At 41.1% G+C, this 19324-nt stretch overlaps 1 protein-coding gene across 4 annotated transcripts; it reads left to right on the forward strand.

The window, feature by feature from the left end:
* Window positions 1–136: 136 nt before the first annotated feature.
* LOC117431502 (lysine-specific demethylase 3B-like) lies at window positions 137–17827 on the forward strand. 4 transcript variants are annotated; one of them, XM_058996201.1, is made up of 25 exons: window positions 138–684; window positions 3201–3368; window positions 3639–3752; window positions 3950–4055; window positions 4309–4433; window positions 4633–4701; window positions 4967–5596; window positions 5837–7193; window positions 7660–7867; window positions 8219–8433; window positions 9030–9182; window positions 9531–9638; window positions 9782–9909; window positions 10162–10534; window positions 10694–10950; window positions 11384–11650; window positions 12217–12388; window positions 12854–12944; window positions 13071–13201; window positions 13992–14111; window positions 15046–15069; window positions 15531–15670; window positions 15767–15943; window positions 16089–16223; window positions 16439–17827. In XM_058996201.1, the coding sequence occupies exons 1-25, from the start codon at window positions 475–477 to the stop codon at window positions 16517–16519; spliced, it is 5559 nt and encodes a 1852-aa protein (XP_058852184.1). In that variant the 5' UTR covers window positions 138–474; the 3' UTR covers window positions 16520–17827. The 4 variants fall into 4 exon arrangements, with proteins under 4 accessions (XP_058852186.1, XP_058852187.1, XP_058852184.1 ...); XM_058996202.1 differs by having other exon boundaries at window positions 10697–10950; XM_058996203.1 differs by lacking the exon at window positions 15046–15069 and having other exon boundaries at window positions 137–684.
* Window positions 17828–19324: the final 1497 nt, after the last annotated feature.

Genomic DNA, 19324 nt, shown 5'->3' on the forward strand with positions numbered 1-19324 from the left:
CTTGACAAAATGGCGGATGAGTAACTAGATGGTTTTTAACAGACTAGTAGCGAATCCACTCCCGCCCACAGTAGGGCGCTATACACGAGACTGACGTATTGTACTGTATTGTATTTTCGACGATAACATCGTTGTAGTTCTCGGGGTGTCCGCTGTCCGCAACAGGGCGCAAATCTCTGAACTTCGTCATGGCAACTCTTGGGATCGGCCACGGCGAGGCGATGTTGGGGTAACACCAGCCTTCTTAGGACTTGAACTCTGCAGTATTAGTAGCAGGGGCGCGTTGGCTGGATAATGGCGGAGAGAGCGGGATTGTTGTGTTGCGAACAATAACATTCACCAGAAGTGATTGTGAAAGTTATTTTTTAAATAAATATTTTGAAACGCCGGTGCAAACAACAACGGCTTGGTGACTTGGGGGGAACTGGAGCTTTGAGGAGACAGTGTTTTCTGCAACCGACTTGTAATTTAAGTATGGAGGACTCGCTCGGATTGGTCGGAAAGAGGGTACTGCTTCTCTTGGGAGATTCTGCCTCTGCAGCGGCCGCCGAACCGGACCAAGCAGTATGGAACCGGGACTGGCTCCGTGGGACTGTCCGGGCAGCTGGCGGGGTCGGGGCAGCGGCTGCGGGGTCTGAGGCGAGCGGAGGAGAAGGAGCAGTAGCCGGAGCGGCGATGATGACGGTCAGTGTCTCTCTTGTGGGGGTGCAAATCAATTATTCCGTGGTTTGAATTTTTACAAGGACAACGTAAAACTTATTTTGCCTTAGACGTTTTGCTGCATTTTCCGCGCCAGGGACCAGCGTAACATAATATAGGCTAAATCATGTTGGGTGTCTCCACTGCTGATAACTGTTTTGTAAGGTAGAGATGAGGAATAGTTGAGACCGGGGATTTGGGGCCTTGTGATGATACAGATACAGTAGCGTGCATTTATTTAACACCTTTTTACTAGTTAAACTGGTCAGTATTAACTGTGTCGTCAAAATTGTGAATAGACGCAGCGTTTTGCGCTTAAATATAGGAATTCTGAATTTATATAAATACTTCACTGTGCTTTACTCTCTAGTATCTATAGTAAACACAACCAGAACAAAAATCTCCACGGTTCAGCGCACCAGTATGTCAGTGTGGTATTTGACCTGTTAAATAGCATACCGTTTTGTTAGATGATTGCGTAAATGATGATAGTATAATTATGAACCGAGCTCCAGTTTAGGGTGACGTCACTCAACGTAATTATTCTCCTGCAGTGTTGAGTTATCTGTGATTAAAAGTGCGTTACTATACGTTATTTGTATAAATATAAAACACAAACACTTTGATATAAAACATATACAATTTGAAAAGTCTTTGAATGGAATCCTATGTAATTTACAAAAATGATAAACCAACCACAAAATATGTTTTTTGTATTTGCCCCAAAACTAACCAACACATTTCAACTTATTTGTACAAATAAATAAATAGTCATAAGATTAACACGCAGAGCTGAACTATGGGAGTGGGCGAGAGTAGTTAGAATTGTTCCAGGAAGTATAGATTCCATTGATTGTAACCTCTTTAAATTATTCACTAAATGTTTAAAAGTATGGTTTTACTTTTTCACTGTTTTATTTTATACCTAAAGTGGGACTGAATCTAGTTCTTAATATAATGGAAAACAGTACAATCGGCATCAGTATTCTACACTCCTGCAATTATGATTGATTTTATGTCCAGTATACAGTGGTCCAACCTAGAAACCATGACTGTGGCAATAATCTGTAGACTGACTGACTGCAGCTGCAGCTTCCTAAAGAATATTTGTTCCCTACAGAGGCCAGTATTTGCTTGTCTAGGGCAGCCAGCCAGTCAGGTGTTTTTTTTTTTTATTTTGTTTGGTTTTTTTGGGGGGGGGAGGGGTGGGGCTGCTTCATGGTTTAGCCGTTTGATCAAGCAGATGAAGCTAAGTCACCATCTCTTTGTCATCTAATCGAACCAAAACCTCAGATGAATCCGGCACTTGTTTAAAATCTGTGTTAGCAGGGTGGGGGTGATAAGGATATTCGGCAGTGATTTATTAATTTTAAAGATGTTTCATCACGGCTGGTGTTTGCAATGTATGTTGCCCTCACTAAAAACAGTATTGTGAATACAATTGACTAACCTTTTTATTGATTAAAAAACCTTCTGCTCACCATGTTCTAAGAAATAATGCTAATCTAAGTGCTACAAATGCGTTGGATGTATTAACACCTACACATTGGTCTAGTGTTACATTTCCTTTATTGCATAAATAGTTAATAGTTTAGTAAGTGTCATGCTGAGAGGACCCGTTTTCATAGCTCTATCTGCGCACATGAGTCAGAATTTGGTTTACAGGAACAACTCTACTGATGTGATTGTTTCCTTTCCACCTTGTGTGCGCAGTTCTGCCTTAGAACAGTCTGATTCTGGAAAAAAATGTGGTTTGTTTAGCTTTTAATTTCATGCTACAGGAAGATGTAGACTGAAAATTTAGTTTTGATAAATGAATGAAAACAACGCTTCAGCGACCTACTGTAAAATACACAATAATCAGAGAAGCAAACTGAATAACAGAAAGCATTTCCAAAGCTGAAACCTCAAGAAACATGTTGGCCCCTAGGTTTTGTGTGAGCTTTATATGAGCCTCAGCACTGTTTTGCTCCCCTTATCAGCTTATTTCCCTTTGTAGTCTACAAAGAAAAACGGTAAACCTGCCCTCCTCCTCCATCTTTGTTCCCACCTATTGGTGTCCCTTGTGATTTCAAGGCAGAACTACATTTAACATGTGCCTTAACAGGGAAACTGTATGACAAGTAAATAACTGGCCAGTAATTTAGTATTTTAGTGGAAAACAAACTTGTATTTCCTCAGCTATACCTATCAGTGCTAAACAGGTGGACTACCAGCAAAATCCTGTGATAAAAAGTGCAGCAATCTATGTTAAATTGCTTCTTAAGCAAACAGTACTACAGTCCTACTCAGCAAAGAGCATTGAAGCAGCACTTGGATCAGGGCCAGCCCATTTGAATGCACACAAGGTTATGTCTGCAGGTGCACTTGCATTTTGACTTTATTCCTGAAAGTATCAGTAAAACTGTATCATTTGTCTGTGAACTCCTTACACTGTCTGTGTGACTTAAACAAAAAAAAAAAAAAAAAATGTGACTAATTGTTTTGTATGGTCCCTGCAGGTGTTTGTGGAGTTTGACAGCACTTGCAGGAAACGGCCCTCCTGGGTCAAGGTTTATGTGGATAAAGTGCTGGCATTCCTGGTGGAGGGATCTATAGTTTGGGCGCCCCGCACAGATCCAGTTGTGATCCAGGGAGCTGGGGTCCCTGCCAGTTGCTGGCCAGCTTTAGTAAGTGGGGGCTTTTAAGCAGAGCTACACATTAAGTTTTGTATAGCCAAGGAAGGGTTGCCTCTTAACTAATCTTTTCATTTTAACATTTTTTTCATTATGCATCACAGCATTGAGCCTTGATGTTTAATTGCTGGAGGTGGTCCTGGTTTAAAAAAACAAACAAACATTAAATCATAATCAATCTACTGTTATTGATTCACAGTTAGTTAGTTTGCAAGTTATTCCACATGTTGCAGTAGAGCACTGGTAAGAATCTTTTTGTTTCAGGCTTTTCAACCCTTGGTTGACAAGATTGGGCTGGGTCCAGTTGTTCCTGTGGAGTTCTTTGTGGACCGAGTGTTGAGCTTCTTGCAAGACAGCAGCTCTCTACAGTGTTTTGAGGTATCGTCTTTGTTTTTGTTTGTCCCAGGCATTATTTAAAATACTTCAAACAGGCCCAGGGAAAAGCGATGTAGTTGCCTCCAGTCACTGGGCCAGGAGGTTGACCAGTAATCCCATAAATTTTAATTGAAGCTGGATTAGAAATGCAAATAAAGCTTTTAAGTAATATTTGACCAGTATTTGACCATTCTGTGCAGTTGGAAGAGGACATCAGGAGCAAACTGTTGCAGGAGCAGGCAGTGCTACTGAATGCAGTCAACAGCTGGCTGAGTGAGCTTAAATTACAGGAGATCTTGAGGAGAGGTGAGTCTCAGAAGGGGACTCATTATCTGCATGAAATGTAGCATAACCGGGAAGTGCCTTGTTAATGAACAGGGGAGGGAAAAAGGTCAATGTTGGTTTTGTTGAAAATATATATATATATATATATTTTTTGCAATTTGTGTTTTGAGCTGACAGAAGGTTAAACCTGTGATTTGTAGGTGCATAATATACAAGTCATAAACACAGTTGTGGTCCGTTGAGATGCTAATACTGGAATGTTTTTGTGCATCAGGCCCGTATACAATCCAAGGTCAGAAAGTGAAAGTGTACCAGCCTGAGTTTGAGGAGCAGTGGGCCTCAGGAATGGTGTCCCAGCATGACCCTGTGTCTCACATGATGGAGATCACCATTACAAAGGTAGCATATACAACACTGAAATACTTCTGTCGTTTGCTATTATAAGAAGGATTCATTCTTGGCATTCTTATTTATTTAATATTAGTTTAAGAAGAATTGGTATGATTTATTGGACACTTTGTTAGATGATGAACATTAAAATGGTACTGGAGGACATGTTGTCCTTCTCCTTGGTCATATAGTTCTTGCTTGTTTTCAGGGTGAGGAGACTCGGGTTGTGGATCCAAGGGTGATTCATGTGGTGCTGGCAGAGGACCTGTTGGATGAGGTAGGTGGGACAGTGATGAACTTTGGAAATTTGTTTGGGGGGCGCGGGGCACAGGAAACCATTCTTTCTACATTATTACCCATTTATTGGTCTCGTCAGTAGTGCCTGTTTACTTCATAGTACTACATTTGAAGGTAACACATTTTTGTAACGTCACCAAAGATAGTTTTAGCTACAGGGGCACTTCATTTTCATTTTATTTTTTTCTTAAAATGCATAATGAATGCAATGTAATGAATACTCTGCTGTTCTCATTACTCCCCAGGCTGGTCAGACTGAAGGCAGTAAGAAAGGCAAGCGCAGGAAGGAAGGAGATGGAAAAGGGCAGGGACGGAGGAGGCGGAACACCTCTGACAGCGATAGCGATGTGGCAGTGAAGAGACTAAAGGTTGGGGAGACAGACAGCAGTGGCAGCGAGGGTGGTGAGAACAGCTTTGGATCCTGGAAAGGGGGCAGCAGTGGCACCAGCAACACCAGTGGGCCAACTCAGAACCAGGGGTCCTCCAATACAGCAGCTCACGTTTCTTCCCAGGGGCATCCCAACATCCGCTTTGCCACCTACACGAAAGAGAATGGAAGGACAGTGGTGGTGCAGGACCGCCCCCTAGCAGCAGAGCCTGCCACTGCCGCGCCTCCCTCTCCCTTCTCAACTGCTTTCCCCTCTGTTAGTCAGATGCCTCCAGGGTCTGCACTTGCAGCTGCTCTGAAGAAGGACAAACAGTCGCCAGCAGCCACACCTGAGAAGGAGGGGGCTCGTACTTCTCCGGTGACACTAGGGGGATTCCCCTTGACGGCGGGCCCCATCCCCACCTCTGTGCGCATCTCTGATGGGGGTGCTGCTGTGGGAAGTTTTAGTGGCCAAAAGACTGCTGGATGGGGTGTTGGGCAGGCTGAGGTGAGCGTAGAACGTTTCTCTTTCGTTACTGTGTTTAATTTGAATACGTTTAACAAACAGAAGAATACAGTGATTCACTATAACGTTGTGTGAAATGTGACACTGTGCTCATGCCAAGCATAAGATGCAATGTTATTAATGTAGCAAGGGCAATGTACTGTATGTGTGTCCTGTATCTGTTATATTTTTGCAACATGAAATCTGGATATTGAATAAAAATGAATGGTCTTACTGTTTCAGAGTGCCAAAAACCCACTGATAGCAGCTGCTGGCTTCCGAATGTCTCAGAGTCAGCCTCTTTCAGTGCCTACGTTTGGGGAAAGTCGGGCTCAGACCAACGGTGCACTAACCCAGGAGAACAAACCCTTTGGGTTCCAGTTCAGCAGCAGTACAGATGACTCCAGCAAAGAGAGTGATTCCACAAAGAACATATTCTTCCAGTGCATGGCGCAAAACGTGCCCCGGAGTAACTACTTCACCGCTATCTCTGAGAGCCTGGCTAAGGAACCGCCCAGTTTGAACTTATTTAAAACAGCAGCCCTTGAAAGCCCAAAAGGCAGTGTATTTGGGGCAGCGCCAGGTATGTCCCCTTCTAAAGAGCAGTCCAAAACGGATTCTAAACCCACAGGAAACGGATCATTGTTGGGAAAACCATTCGGTCCAGATGCAATGCCTAAACTCACTCCAGCTTTTCCAGGCAGCAGCATTGGCGGAGGTGGAATGGGTCTCATTACCAACACTAAACCTCCAGAGCCCCACGAAAACCTCTTCCTACAGCCCCCCAAGCTGTCCCGTCAGCAACCATCTAATCCCTTCCTGGCATTTGCCGAAAAGCTCACCCATAGTCCCTTTAGTGGCCTTCCTGCTGCGCAGCCCTCTGCCGTCTCTCTGGCTCAGCCTGCAACCCCAGTGTTTGTGCGCCCACCAGCTACCTCTGATTGGCCCAAGGCTTCCGCTGCAGCAGCAGAAGCTGCTACCAGTGCTCCCAGTGAAAGCCCAGTAAATCTCTTCACCATGGCTGATCCTTCGAAGGCATTAGCGTCTCCACCATTCTCTGCCTTTTCTTCAACCGCTGCCACCACCACTACTACTACCACCACCACTGCTTCTACTACTGCCCCCAGACCTGCCAGCTTAGGAAGTGTTCTGCAGACCAGTTCCCAAGAACCTATCCTGTCCCAGACCATGGAAATGCCTATCTTGTCATCTAGCCCTACCGAGGAAGGACCGGGATCCGGCTCAGACTCTGGCACTGTGCAGGAGAGTGTCAGCGATGTGGTCAAACCCCTTGTGGACTCAGGGAAACAGCAGCCTGGCTTCTCATCATTTACGAGTGGAGCTACTGTCGTTTCAGAGCCCCAGTTGCTGTTTGATCAGACTCTCCAAAATTTTTCCCTGGATGAGCGCAGCACAGCCTCCAGGCGTGACTCGGACTCCAGCACCAATAGTGACCTCTCGGACCTGAGTGACACAGAAGAGCAACTGCAAGCCAAAGCCAAGGAGCAAGGTCAGCTACGGCCAGACTTGGGGGCTGGCATGATGCTGGACAAGGGGAAAGGGGTGGGCAAGAGCCGACCTCGCAACAAACCCTTGAAAGGTGAGATGAACAGAATGTCTAATATGGTGTAAAGTGATTTTTAGCTTCCAATTGTCACAAAAACATAATTTTCTAATACAGTAACTTGGATTAAATACTGTAGTAAGAATTTATATATTACCTAACTTCATGATTTCAGGTGCACATGTGACATCACATGAGGGTGAAGCACTCTGCTTGTTTTTGTTTGTCATACATAACCACTGATTTTATTACTTGTAAACTGTTCTGTTTTATGCACTGGGAAACCCAGCATGATTTAAAATTCCCCCATATTAAATTTGAATTAACATTGGTTTCTTTACTGTGTGCCAGGACTGAGCAGTAGGTGGCAGCAGAGACTAGAACCACACAAACTTGCTTCATGTCAATGAAACCTGGACTGCTATGCGATGAGTCTTTATTTGTATCCATGTGCTTGTTCCTCCCCCTGTTCTTTGACTCTTGTTCTTGTGTGCCTGTGCAGTGGGTCAGTCTGTGCTGAAGGACATGACGAAGGTGCGGAAGCTGAAGCAGTCTGGCGAGTCGTTCCTGCAGGATGGCTCCTGTATCAACGTAGCGCCTCACCTCCACAAGTGCCGGGAGTGCCGCCTGGAGCGGTACCGCAAGTTCCGTGAGCAGGATAACGATGAAGACGATTCCACTGTCGCCTGTCGCTTCTTCCACTTTCGCAGGTCTGTGAGACCGCATCTCTTGACTACTGTTTGGTCTCGACACAGTTAACGTCCGCTCTATTGATCTAAATAAGAGGATGAAAACACCACTGCTACATGGTTCTATTTTAATAAAATGGCAGCTGTTATTATACCAGTTTAATGTAAGCTTGGGTTTGAGGGTTAACCACCTTTTTGATTGTCATTATTGATACACTTTTCTACAGAAAATTATGTCTTAGACTTGAGGCTAGAGCAGGTTAGGTGTCAAGTGTTTTAAATCCCAAACTATAATTGGATAGCTTTGTGTACTCCATACCAATGGAATCTGGAATTAACATCTAAAAGATAGATCGATCTCTTATGTCTCAGGCTGGCGTTCACACGGAAAGGGGTGCTGCGAGTGGAGGGCTTCCTGAACCCCCAGCAGAGTGACACACAGGCCATGAGCCTGTGGGTCCCCTCTCTCACTATCCCAGAGGGCCTTGACCTAGAGACCTCCAAGTACATCCTGGCCAACGTGGGCGACCAGTTCTGCCAGCTCGTCATGTCTGAAAAGGAGGCCATGATGATGGTTGAGCCACACCGTAAGACATTGATTCTAAAAGCGTGTTGTTTATCACAATGGCATAGTGTTCTCTGTGAATAACATGGGGTACCCTGGGTGTGATGTAACACTGATGATCAACAAGGATTCAAAATCTATTAGAGATGTTACAGATTTTCTTCTGGAATAGTATAATTAGGGCTTCTGAGTTTTGGTGTTTCTCAGACTTTTCTACTCTCCTTTAAGAATTCAGTTGATACACGTTAAGCCATTTATGTATCTCGATCACAACTATTGTTATGCATAACTGTATTTATATAAAGATGAGTCGCTTCTGCTTTTAAATAAAAAAGACTTGCATTTTAAAAGCCTGTAAATTTAAATCACTTTTACTATTAACGCATTTCTCAGTTGTGATTTGAGAAATCAATGGCTTAACAGGTATCAATTAAATTTAAAGGAGAGTAGAAAAGTCGGAGGAAAACAGAAAATCAGAAGCCCTAAGTATAATGCATTGACCCCATGCTTTACATAAGGGGAAAAGAAGGGTGATTTTAAGAATAACAGTAATGTAATCTTAACATGTTGCGCATGTCACACTCATGTTGAATGTTCTGTTAATTTCTTTGTCCACAGAGAAAGTGGCGTGGAAGCGAGCTGTGCGTGGGATCAGAGAGATGTGTGACGTGTGCGAGACTACGTTATTTAATATCCACTGGGTGTGTCGGAAGTGTGGCTTTGGGGTCTGTCTCGACTGTTACCGGCTGAGGAAGAGCCAGCCGCTTGATGGTGGGTCCCTGAAAGGTTATTGGTTTAGAACGAGGTGATCCTCTACATGTAAGTTAGATCAGCAGGAGTGCCTTTTTCTGCATATGAATCTCTTGCTTGCCATTTTGGAAATTTCCCTTTGGGATCAGTCTCCACCTCAAACAGCATTGCAGGGTTGAATTCCAATGCGCTGATATTGCCAACAGATCTTATGAATGGTTCCTTAACCCCAAAAATGCTTAATTTGCTCTCAATTTAGATAACTTAATCTGCCTACGACCAACATTCATTATGAAGGTCATTCCCACTTCTTGGATTGGAGGCAACAATAGATAACCATTTTCCTTTGTTTTTTCCTGACCTTTTCAGAATCTGAAGATAATCTTGAAGATGAGGTGTTCTCTTGGATAAAGTGTGCGAAAGGGCAACCCCATGAACCACAGAACCTGATGCCCACACAGATCATTCCTGGAGCAGGTCAGGGCCATGGATAGGGCTTTTATTAATAAAAGTACTTTGTTAAACTGGTAATCGGGTGCTGCCAGAGGTCCAGGTTTCTGTTTTAACTGGTCCTCTCAAATTGTTTAAGCAGTAATCCTTGTCTGTCTTTCGTTCTGCAGCTCTCTATAATATTGGAGATATGGTACATGCAGCACGAGGGAAATGGGGTATCAAAGCTAATTGTCCATGTACTAGCAGACAAGCCAAGCCTTTACAGAGACCAATGGCACCCAATGGGGTTTCCCAGGTAGGTCACTTGCAGTGGACATTTGACTTCACAGCTGCAAAATTGTCCCCTTTGGTCAGCCAAGTAATGATATTGAGAAGGAGAGTGCATAAATTAGAAACCTATAAATAATATTAATGTTTCACCCTTTAATGTGAATATAGTCATTACTTTGTTGATGATTAATTTACCAGTGATTCACATTGACCTGATTTAGTGTCATAGGTTGGTAACATTAGCTTACTCTAGTTTATTTATTTCTTGGTCTTCAAGCAATCCAGCACAAATTCAAGCAGCAACACAACTCCCAGCAGTGTTCCCGCAAACGGTGGCGGGACAACAATTCCAGGAGATGGGGATGTGTCTGTCAAAGTGGATCCAATGTTGGATGAAGTTAGTAAGACGGGGGAAGGCAGCAGTGATGGCAGCACTAACAGTAACCGTATTACTTCAGCTTCTCCTAATATCAAGGACACCACAACTTCACCTTGTGCCAAGGAGAGCACGGCTTTGTCTAGTGTCAAGGACAATTCAACCATACCCAGCATCAAGGACAGCCGGCAGAGCTCTGCAGAAACGGCACCTTCCTCTGCACTGCACTGGCTTGCAGACCTGGCTACACAGAAAGCCAAGGAAGAGACTAAAGGTACAATAAAATCACCCACTGGATTGGCTTATTATTTAAAGTGTTTATTTGCACTATATTAACCAACATCTGAACTGTTATTTCTAAAATGCAATCCGTTTTTAATGCAAGGTTGTGGGTTTGTTGGCATGTTTTTGAATCCACCTTTTTGTTCTTCAGCAGAAACTGGTTCACTTCGTTCAGTGCTGGGTAAAGAATCGCGATCACCTTTTGCTCTGGAGTCCTTTAGTTCCCTGTCAAAGTCATCTTCAACCCCAAAGCTCTTTAACAGCTTGTTATTAGGCCCTGGCATGTCAAACACAAAGTCAGAGGGATCTAGTCTCCGAGACCTCCTAAATTCCGGGCAAGGGAAACTTCCTCAGGGTGGCCCAGACACTGGCATCCCCTTCCCCTCTGTCTTCTCTACAACCTCCACAGTAAGTGTGATTTCACACACACGCAGAGATGAAAATGTGTAGAATAATATTATTATAGCTGGTTACACACACACACACAAAATCATAGACAGCAGTGAGCCACAGCTTAGTTTTGTACTAGTATCGATATATATCCCTTATAGAGAGAAGTCCAACAACTTTTTTTACTTGGTAATCAGATATGCAAGAATACTATGACCAAGGGGTATGGTAATATAGCAGGATAGGTGATACAATAAATGTATACCAAATAAGCTATTTGAAACTGTTTAATAAACTGATAAGGAAAGAACATTGTATCCAGATTTATGCAGACTTTTTGGAGGGTAAAATTAAGAGCAAGACTGTAACTAGCTGGTATATTTAGAAAATTCAGTCGGTTACCAAAAAATACAAAGCTGAAATGTCTTATCTTTCCTTTCCTATGCTTCAGGGAGACAAAGGCAAAGGCAACCTTCCGAACTTCTTAGACCACATAATTGCGTCCGTGGTTGAGACGAAGAAGACTGCTGAGGTGAGGAAGGCAGAGAGCTTGACTGAGACACAGAAGGAAGTGAAGAAAGAGAGCGTGATGGGGCTCAGTGTGCTGGACCCCAACACTTCCCACTCCTGGCTCTGCGACGGCCGGCTCCTCTGCCTTCAGGACCCCAGCAACAGCAACAACTGGAAGATATTCCGCGAGTGCTGGAAACAGGGCCAGGTGAGAGCTCAGAAGCTTGGGCTAGCCTCACACTCCCAGACTTCAGCCATTTGTAGTTTGCATTTCACAAATAGGAACAGGAGGATTTAACACAGCCGTTTTGCAAGCTGTAGTATCAAAAATATTAATAGCAGGGCACTGAAATGTGGACTGTATGTTTCACTCTATGAAGTCTGTAAGTTTACTCATGGAACTTCATGCAAGTTAGTGTGCATGCAGCTATAGAAAGGAAATAATTATTTAAAAAGGGGTCTGGTTCCTCAGGCTCCTGGCACTGGATCAAATATAGGGATAGAATTTAGGGGGCTTTCAGACCACTGCTTGTCTATCACATCTATTTAAATAGTGCAACCTAAAATGTCTCCCCAAAATCTTCATCATGATGGCTTTCACATACCTTGCAATAAAAAATAAGAATGTTGGGTATTTGAAGAGTTTGTGCATCCTAATTTTCATTTGGCCTGGACGGGTTTGTGAGTTTCTAAACTTGCATCAAGGCACACGGAAAGCAAATACCAGATCTAAACACAAGTATTTCTAATTCATGTCTCTGTTTTCTCATTCAGCCTGTGCTGGTTTCGGCAGTGCACAGTAAGTTAGAGGGCGGACTCTGGAAACCAGAAGCTTTCAGCATGGAGTTTGGAGACCAGGATGTGGACCTGGTGAACTGTCGGAACTGTGCCATCATCTCTGACGTCAAGGTCCGAGACTTTTGGGACGGCTTTGAGGTCATCTCTAGTAAGTACTGCTAGTGTACAATCACTACTAAACTAATCCCTAAAGCTGAGTAAGTGAAAATAGGCCACCTGACCTAGTTCTTCTCTTACTTTTTGAGCTGTATAGTATCTAAACATTCCACCTAGTTAAGGGATGTGTATGTTGGGTTTTATTTATTTATTTTTTTGTATTGTGTAGCATTTGAGTATACAGCACAACTTTCTTTAACTGGTCATTTTCTTTTTTTTGATCCGAGCAAGCTTCTAATTGGAATAGTGGCATAACTTTTTGATTTATTTATATATAAAAACAGCTTGTTTTTTATGCTGTTTAACACTCCAAGCACACACAATTAAAAAAACAAAACAAAAAAAAAAACCTTTTTATACTTTACCATAACTCTCCGTGCTTAACAATGCTTAGCTATGCTTTACTATGCTTTTATTACACATTAAATAATGTGGTGTTTGTCTTTTCTATTTGTAGAGCGTTTGCGGGGAGAAGATGGACAGCCTATGGTATTGAAACTTAAAGACTGGCCTCCAGGAGAGGACTTTAGAGATATGATGCCAACGAGGTAGGTGGTGGTGGTGGTGAGGATGGTCTTTTTCATTTTAAAAGTATATTCAACAAATGTCTGCTTGTGCATTTAACTTACTGGAACTTTTTTGTTTTGTTTGTTTCTCTCCCTTTTTCCGCTCAGATTCAATGATCTAATGGACAACCTCCCCCTTCCTGAGTACACTAAGCGCGATGGAAGATTAAATCTTGCTTCCCGATTGCCCAACTACTTTGTGCGGCCTGACCTCGGACCAAAAATGTATAATGCTTATGGTATGCATTCAGACTTAAATTTGTAGCATTGGTTGTGCTTTTGTAAATGTATACAGGGTCTGAATGTAATGACTGATTTTGAAACCTATAATTATATTTAGGGCTGTATTTCCCCCCTTCCACAGTAAATTGCTTAATACACTGTCTAAAAATAGGTATTTCAAGATATTTCACGATTTCAACATTTATTAAAGCATTCAAAACCTATAATACAACAATTGTTCCTAAATTATTTAAATACTAAATTGTAGAATATTTAGTTAATGTCCACCTTTTTTAAAGACATTTTATATTCACGATCAGGGAATTATCAAACAAAGTAAAAACATAAATAAATGTAAAAATAAGACACATTAAATGTCCCCTTCTTGTACTGGACAGAGCGATCTTTAACAGAAAATCTTTGATGCAGCTGGTGTTAAAGAAATCGTACAGATCTATGCACTTTGTTCCATCATTTACTAGAAGCAAATTAAACCGGCTGCCAGGTTCCTAAATGCAGTGTTGACGCACTACCTGTTACTACTAAGGCGAACGTTCGCTGTGTTTATTTTTAAGTGATAAAAAATATGTATGTTTACACTTCTCAGAAATGGTAATTTTCACAGAGAACTACACAACACGGCAATGGGTACATTTCTCAGAAATAATGAAATCTGTGATAACCATGAAAAAATAAAATACAGCCTTAATTCTATTTATGCAAGACAGAGCAATTGATCTGCAGTGTTTTATGGTTATCATTTGAGATGCAAGTGGGTATGGAATTTAAGGATTGTGGTATTTGTAGGGTTGATATCAACGGAGGACCGTAAGGTTGGAACCACAAACCTTCACCTGGATGTTTCTGATGCTGTGAATGTCATGGTATACGTGGGAATCCCACAGGAAGAGGGAAATCAGGAGGAGGGTAAACTATTATTATTATTATTATTATTATTATTGTAGATTTTCTTTCTTTTTTTTTTTTTTTTTTAATTATTATTATTTTTTTTAAATGTAGATTATTGGAAAGAATGCTTCTATAAAGAGATTTTGCATTTTAATAGGTTTGTTATAATGTTAAGCAGTGTTAACAGACATGACATTTCAGGCTTGTCTAATTTTTTTATACTGGCTATAAGTTCAGGTGTAACTACCGTATTCCTTAAAGTTTAAGACCCCCTCAAATTTAAGACGCTGCCCAAATTCCCTACCCTCAATTTGAGGGACCCCCCCCCCCCCATCAAATAAAGCTGCATTTACAAAGATACAACCTCAATTACGCATATCAGAAAACAACATATGGAGGCAGTTTGTGGCCGACTGCTGTCACACAGAGCATTACCGTTATGCGCTGCTTCTCATTTTGTGAACTGTGGTATTGCTTGGCATGTCGAAAACTACAGGGGTCTGATCAGCTTTTCCTATCTGCCCAAGCTGGTATTGTTTGTTAGAACAGAGCCTAATGCTGAAACGCTGAAATTGTAAAAGTTTCTCTTCGAATTCCACAGGAAGCTAATGACGTTTTTTAAAAAATGGCTCTCTGTATGTCGCGGGAAGATTCGAGATCGGCAACTACGTCTGTTCGTCTTTTCTCAGCAGCGAGTTGCGTTGCTGTTTGTGTACTCGGGTATTCACATCTTTTGTTGGCGATTTAATACACACACCATTATACTCGAATTTAAGACAAGCCATTTTTTAGAAGAAAAAAGTGTCTTAAAATCGAAGGAATACGGTAAATTATCAGTATCTTGTGAACAAAGTTTGTTGTGTTTTTTGTTATTTTTTTATACATATATAAACTTTTTGTTTTTTAATTAACATTTTTTTGTTTTGATTCCAATACATTTTCTCATTCACAGAAGCTGATATCACTGGATGTAAAGGTCTGTGCATTTTCCCATCTCCCTGTCATGCACTTTTAAAATAAACAATACATTTTATGTGCTTTTGCTTAGTAGATGGCACTAGTGTGGAACAGTGGAGAGCAGTAAACATGATTACCGTTCAGACAGTGGAGCAGGAAGGGTACGTTTAGCATATGCCAGAGGGAAATGTAATATTTACTGAACCTTTTGTATCAAGCCATAATAACTATATCTTGTTCGTTGGTGTCAGGAATAAAGAAATGTTTTGATCCAATCAACATGATACAGACCTCTTGCATTCCAGTGATCTCATTGGCACTGACTAATACATAGACATGACTCATTTCTATAAAATATATAGCCAGAAGTATATATGGTATCGAGGACACAGTTTTCAGACACTGCTGGATCATACTAATTTTGTGGGAGTAATGGTTGATTTAAAATAACTGCATCGAGCTTTGCTTTTTTCCAATCAGAGGTTTTGAAGACAATAGAAGAAGGGGATGTGGACGATATGACAAAACGTCGAATCTATGAAGCTAAGGAGAAGCCTGGTGCTCTTTGGCACATCTACGCAGCCAAAGATGCTGAAAAAATTCGTGAACTTCTCCGGAAGGTAGTCAAGTTTAAAACGTAGCATTGAAAATATTTTACTTTTAAGATTTTTGTGCCGGTACAGAAGTGCTGTTCTGATTTGTTTTTTTGGTTTCAGGTTGGGGAGGAGCAGGGTCAGGAGAATCCCCCTGATCATGACCCAATTCACGACCAGAGTTGGTACTTGGATCAGGTCCTCCGCAAGCGGCTATATGAAGAGTATGGAGTGATGGGCTGGGCGATTGTTCAGTTCCTGGGGGACTCTGTGTTTATACCCGCTGGAGCCCCGCATCAGGTATGCACAATTTCTACATACATTTCCTGTACTCCTAAACTGAAGGTATTTCTGTTTTATCAAGTCATTTATTTTTATTTTATATCAACAGCGATTCAAGTGTAAGTTTGATTTGTGTAACAGTTTTGATCATGTTTGTTTCTAGGTGCACAATCTGTACAGCTGTATTAAAGTAGCAGAGGACTTCGTCTCTCCAGAACATGTGAAACATTGCTTCAGACTAACGCAAGAGTTCAGGCACCTTTCTAACACACACTCAAACCATGAGGACAAGTTACAGGTCGGTTCCTCATTTATTTATGTTTTTGGGTGGGTGGGGCCACTCGTATTAGAAATATGTTTCAAGTTGGAAGGATAAAACAGTAAACGGGTGGGGGGGGTCGATAAAGCTTGTCTACAACATTTTTATGCAATTGTTTGTGTGTTCTTAAATAGATGTATACATCTATATTTTACGATTTGAATTAATTTGTGCATTTTCTATTGCTTTTCCAGGTGAAGAATATTATATACCACGCAGTGAAAGATGCAGTCGGAACACTGAAAGCTCATGAGGCAAAAGTGGCCCGGTCATAGCAACAAATGACTGTGGTTCAAATGGACTGTTCACAACCACGTGCAAGATGTGACTGACCTGGCTGAAAGAGAGGGCAGTCTTCATGGCAAAACTGGACTGCTCACAGAGGGGGGAAAAAAATAAAAAAAGCGCTTGTTACAGTATTAGCAAGAACATGAAATACAAAAAAAAAAAAAACAACAGTGTTGTGATGCCTCTGGTTTTGTTTCGCACTGAACTGTTTAGAGGGGAGAGGGTGGGTTGTTGAAAGGTGTAAGGTGTAGAATCCCTTTTCATTTATTGTTTTAACTGGAAACATCTGTTAAAACCCTTTTGTACATGTGTGGAATTCAGTTGTAGATTTGAAATCTAAAGGTTTTGCTTTCTGGTCTGCTAGTTGTGTTCGGTGAAAGAGGTATATCCTTCAGTGGAGTTGGAAGGGCATTTTCAGCTTCAACTGCGACCTAGGTTTTAAAGAGAAACCAATTCACATGGATTATTAAACTGCTGATCACCAGTCATCGCCACGTAGTAAGGAGAATTCAGTTTCAAGTACTATTTAAGTTTTGCCCAGTCATGTGAATGTTTACAATAAACTAACTGTTAAAAGAAAGAGACCAAAGTTTTATATATTTAAAAAAAGAAAGCTTTCAACATCTTGACCTTTTTTATTACAGAATTGTTTTGTTTTCTTTTGAAGATTACTACCCTAGAATTGGGCAGAAAGAGAAACTGCATCTTTAGCTAATTCCATGTGTGTCGCAGTAGAAATTCAAGTTTTGGATATAGAAACAATCCCACAGATTGGCAAAGCGTGAGGATGAACTGCAGATTATTCAAATATTTGAAAGCAGATTTTAGATGGCAGTAGAACCGTATTTAGTTCCCGAAATGTAACACTTATTTGATTTTAATGTTTTATTTTATTACTTTATTCAATTGCCACACATTTTGATTTTGATACCTAGACACATGATTTTCACATTGGTTTCAGTCTTCCTTTTACAGTGTACTAAAAAAAACAAAACAAAAAAAAACCCTGAAATGAAGGAGTTTCTTCAATTGTTTTTAAACAAATTAATAATAAAAAAAATACTTTTCCTGACCTCCACATCTGTTTTGTTTTCTGGTTCTCCAGTGTTAATCAGACCTGTGGTATCAATAAACCCATTTCTTACAAGGCATACACTGCTGCTGCTTGCTATGGTAACTTTTGGTGCTGACTTGTAAATTCTTAATTTAATCAACCTCCTAACCCTCCTAATTTTAATTTTGTGAAGGGCTGATTTATGGTTATCGTGCTCCATATTAAAAAAAGAAAAAAGTGATCAGTTGTGTGAGCCTTTTAATTGTATGTTTTCTGGACTAGTATTCAGAACCCCCCAATAAAACCAAAAACATTCAGGGACTAAAACTGGCTGAAGTGGGGAAATGCATTTGAATAAGTAGGAAGCAGGGTAGACATACACTGATGTCTCATGTCAGTTTTTGTTACAATAGTCTGTGGTTTCATAGTAATTAAAAACAAGTAAACTTCATTTCAAGTTGATTTTTTTTTTTTTTTTTGGCATAAATGGCAAATGTGTCTGTTTTATGTTTAGTTCAGGATCTGATAAGATTCTGACTAATGCACATTGTACCCCTCCTTTCTCAGCTGATGGATTTTGTAAATAAACCACAAGATGTATAGATGAATGAGTGGAATTTGAGAATGTGTTGATATTAAAAAAAAAAAAATACAAGAAAAGAAAGCAAAGTAAAATTGCGTTCACTGTATGTGACCAGTTTCGGGGATGATCGAGCCAGGGAGGTTTTCTGCTGGTCTTGCTCCCAGTTCTGGATAGTGTATTCTGTTAAAATGCAAATTGTCTTTCTTTGTTCACCCAGTGTTTGTTTTGTATTTGGTTTAGACTTCAGAAAGAACCCCATTGAAAGTAGTGCTGTCAAGTGCTAGCCTTTGACCCGTGGCCATCTAATGGTATACTGGTTTCCGAAATTACATTCCACCAACCATGGGAAAGTAATGACATTTTTAAGCATTTTTTTGAAAGCAGTCTAAGAACAAAATAATGTACACGTAAAAGCTTGGCAGAAAATCTGGGTGTCCTACATTAGTCCTGAGAGAGGGGAGGGGACACTAAACGCATACTGAAATAAAGTATTACATTATAATTTACAGGGGTCAGATATGCCTTGAAGTGGACCAAATCACAATATTTCAAAAATATAAATATACAATAAAAAAAATAACCAACTATTTAAAGTGTAGTTGCTGGTGGTGAGGGTGTCATATTTTGCTAAAAAAAACAGTAGCCTACTTTGGTACAAAAATATACAGTTGTCGGTGTTCGGCAGGTGGGAGGATCGAGGAAGATGCTACCAGCCCCACAGTCGTACATTTCAAGACCCGTCTTGAAAAATCTGTAAAAGCAAGCCACACGTCCCATAAAGTGCAATGGTATTGTATTCTGATAAGGAATGTGGGGACTGTCATGGCAAATTTCGCCCCCCTGCCAAATTTGTCCCCCCCCCCTGAGTCATGTGACATAACAGGTTGTTAGTACTGAGATATAGCATTTATTCTTGGGGGTTTCTTACCTGTAGCAGAAATACAGTACTGGTAATAAGAAACCCCAATAGCGCTCACAGTAGATTTTCTGCTGGTTCTAACCACTTCGTAATGTCAAACCATTTTTTAACTAAAATGTTATACAGGTGTTTAATTCTGCCAACAAAAACAAATACATAGCAATCATTCAAAACTGAAAAATATAACATTATTACCAAGCGCCACAGTATCGCATTGTTGAACTTCGGTTCCCATT

This window comes from Acipenser ruthenus, chromosome 22 (genome assembly GCF_902713425.1).
Source record: "Acipenser ruthenus chromosome 22, fAciRut3.2 maternal haplotype, whole genome shotgun sequence".
Taxonomy (NCBI): domain Eukaryota; kingdom Metazoa; phylum Chordata; class Actinopteri; order Acipenseriformes; family Acipenseridae; genus Acipenser; species Acipenser ruthenus.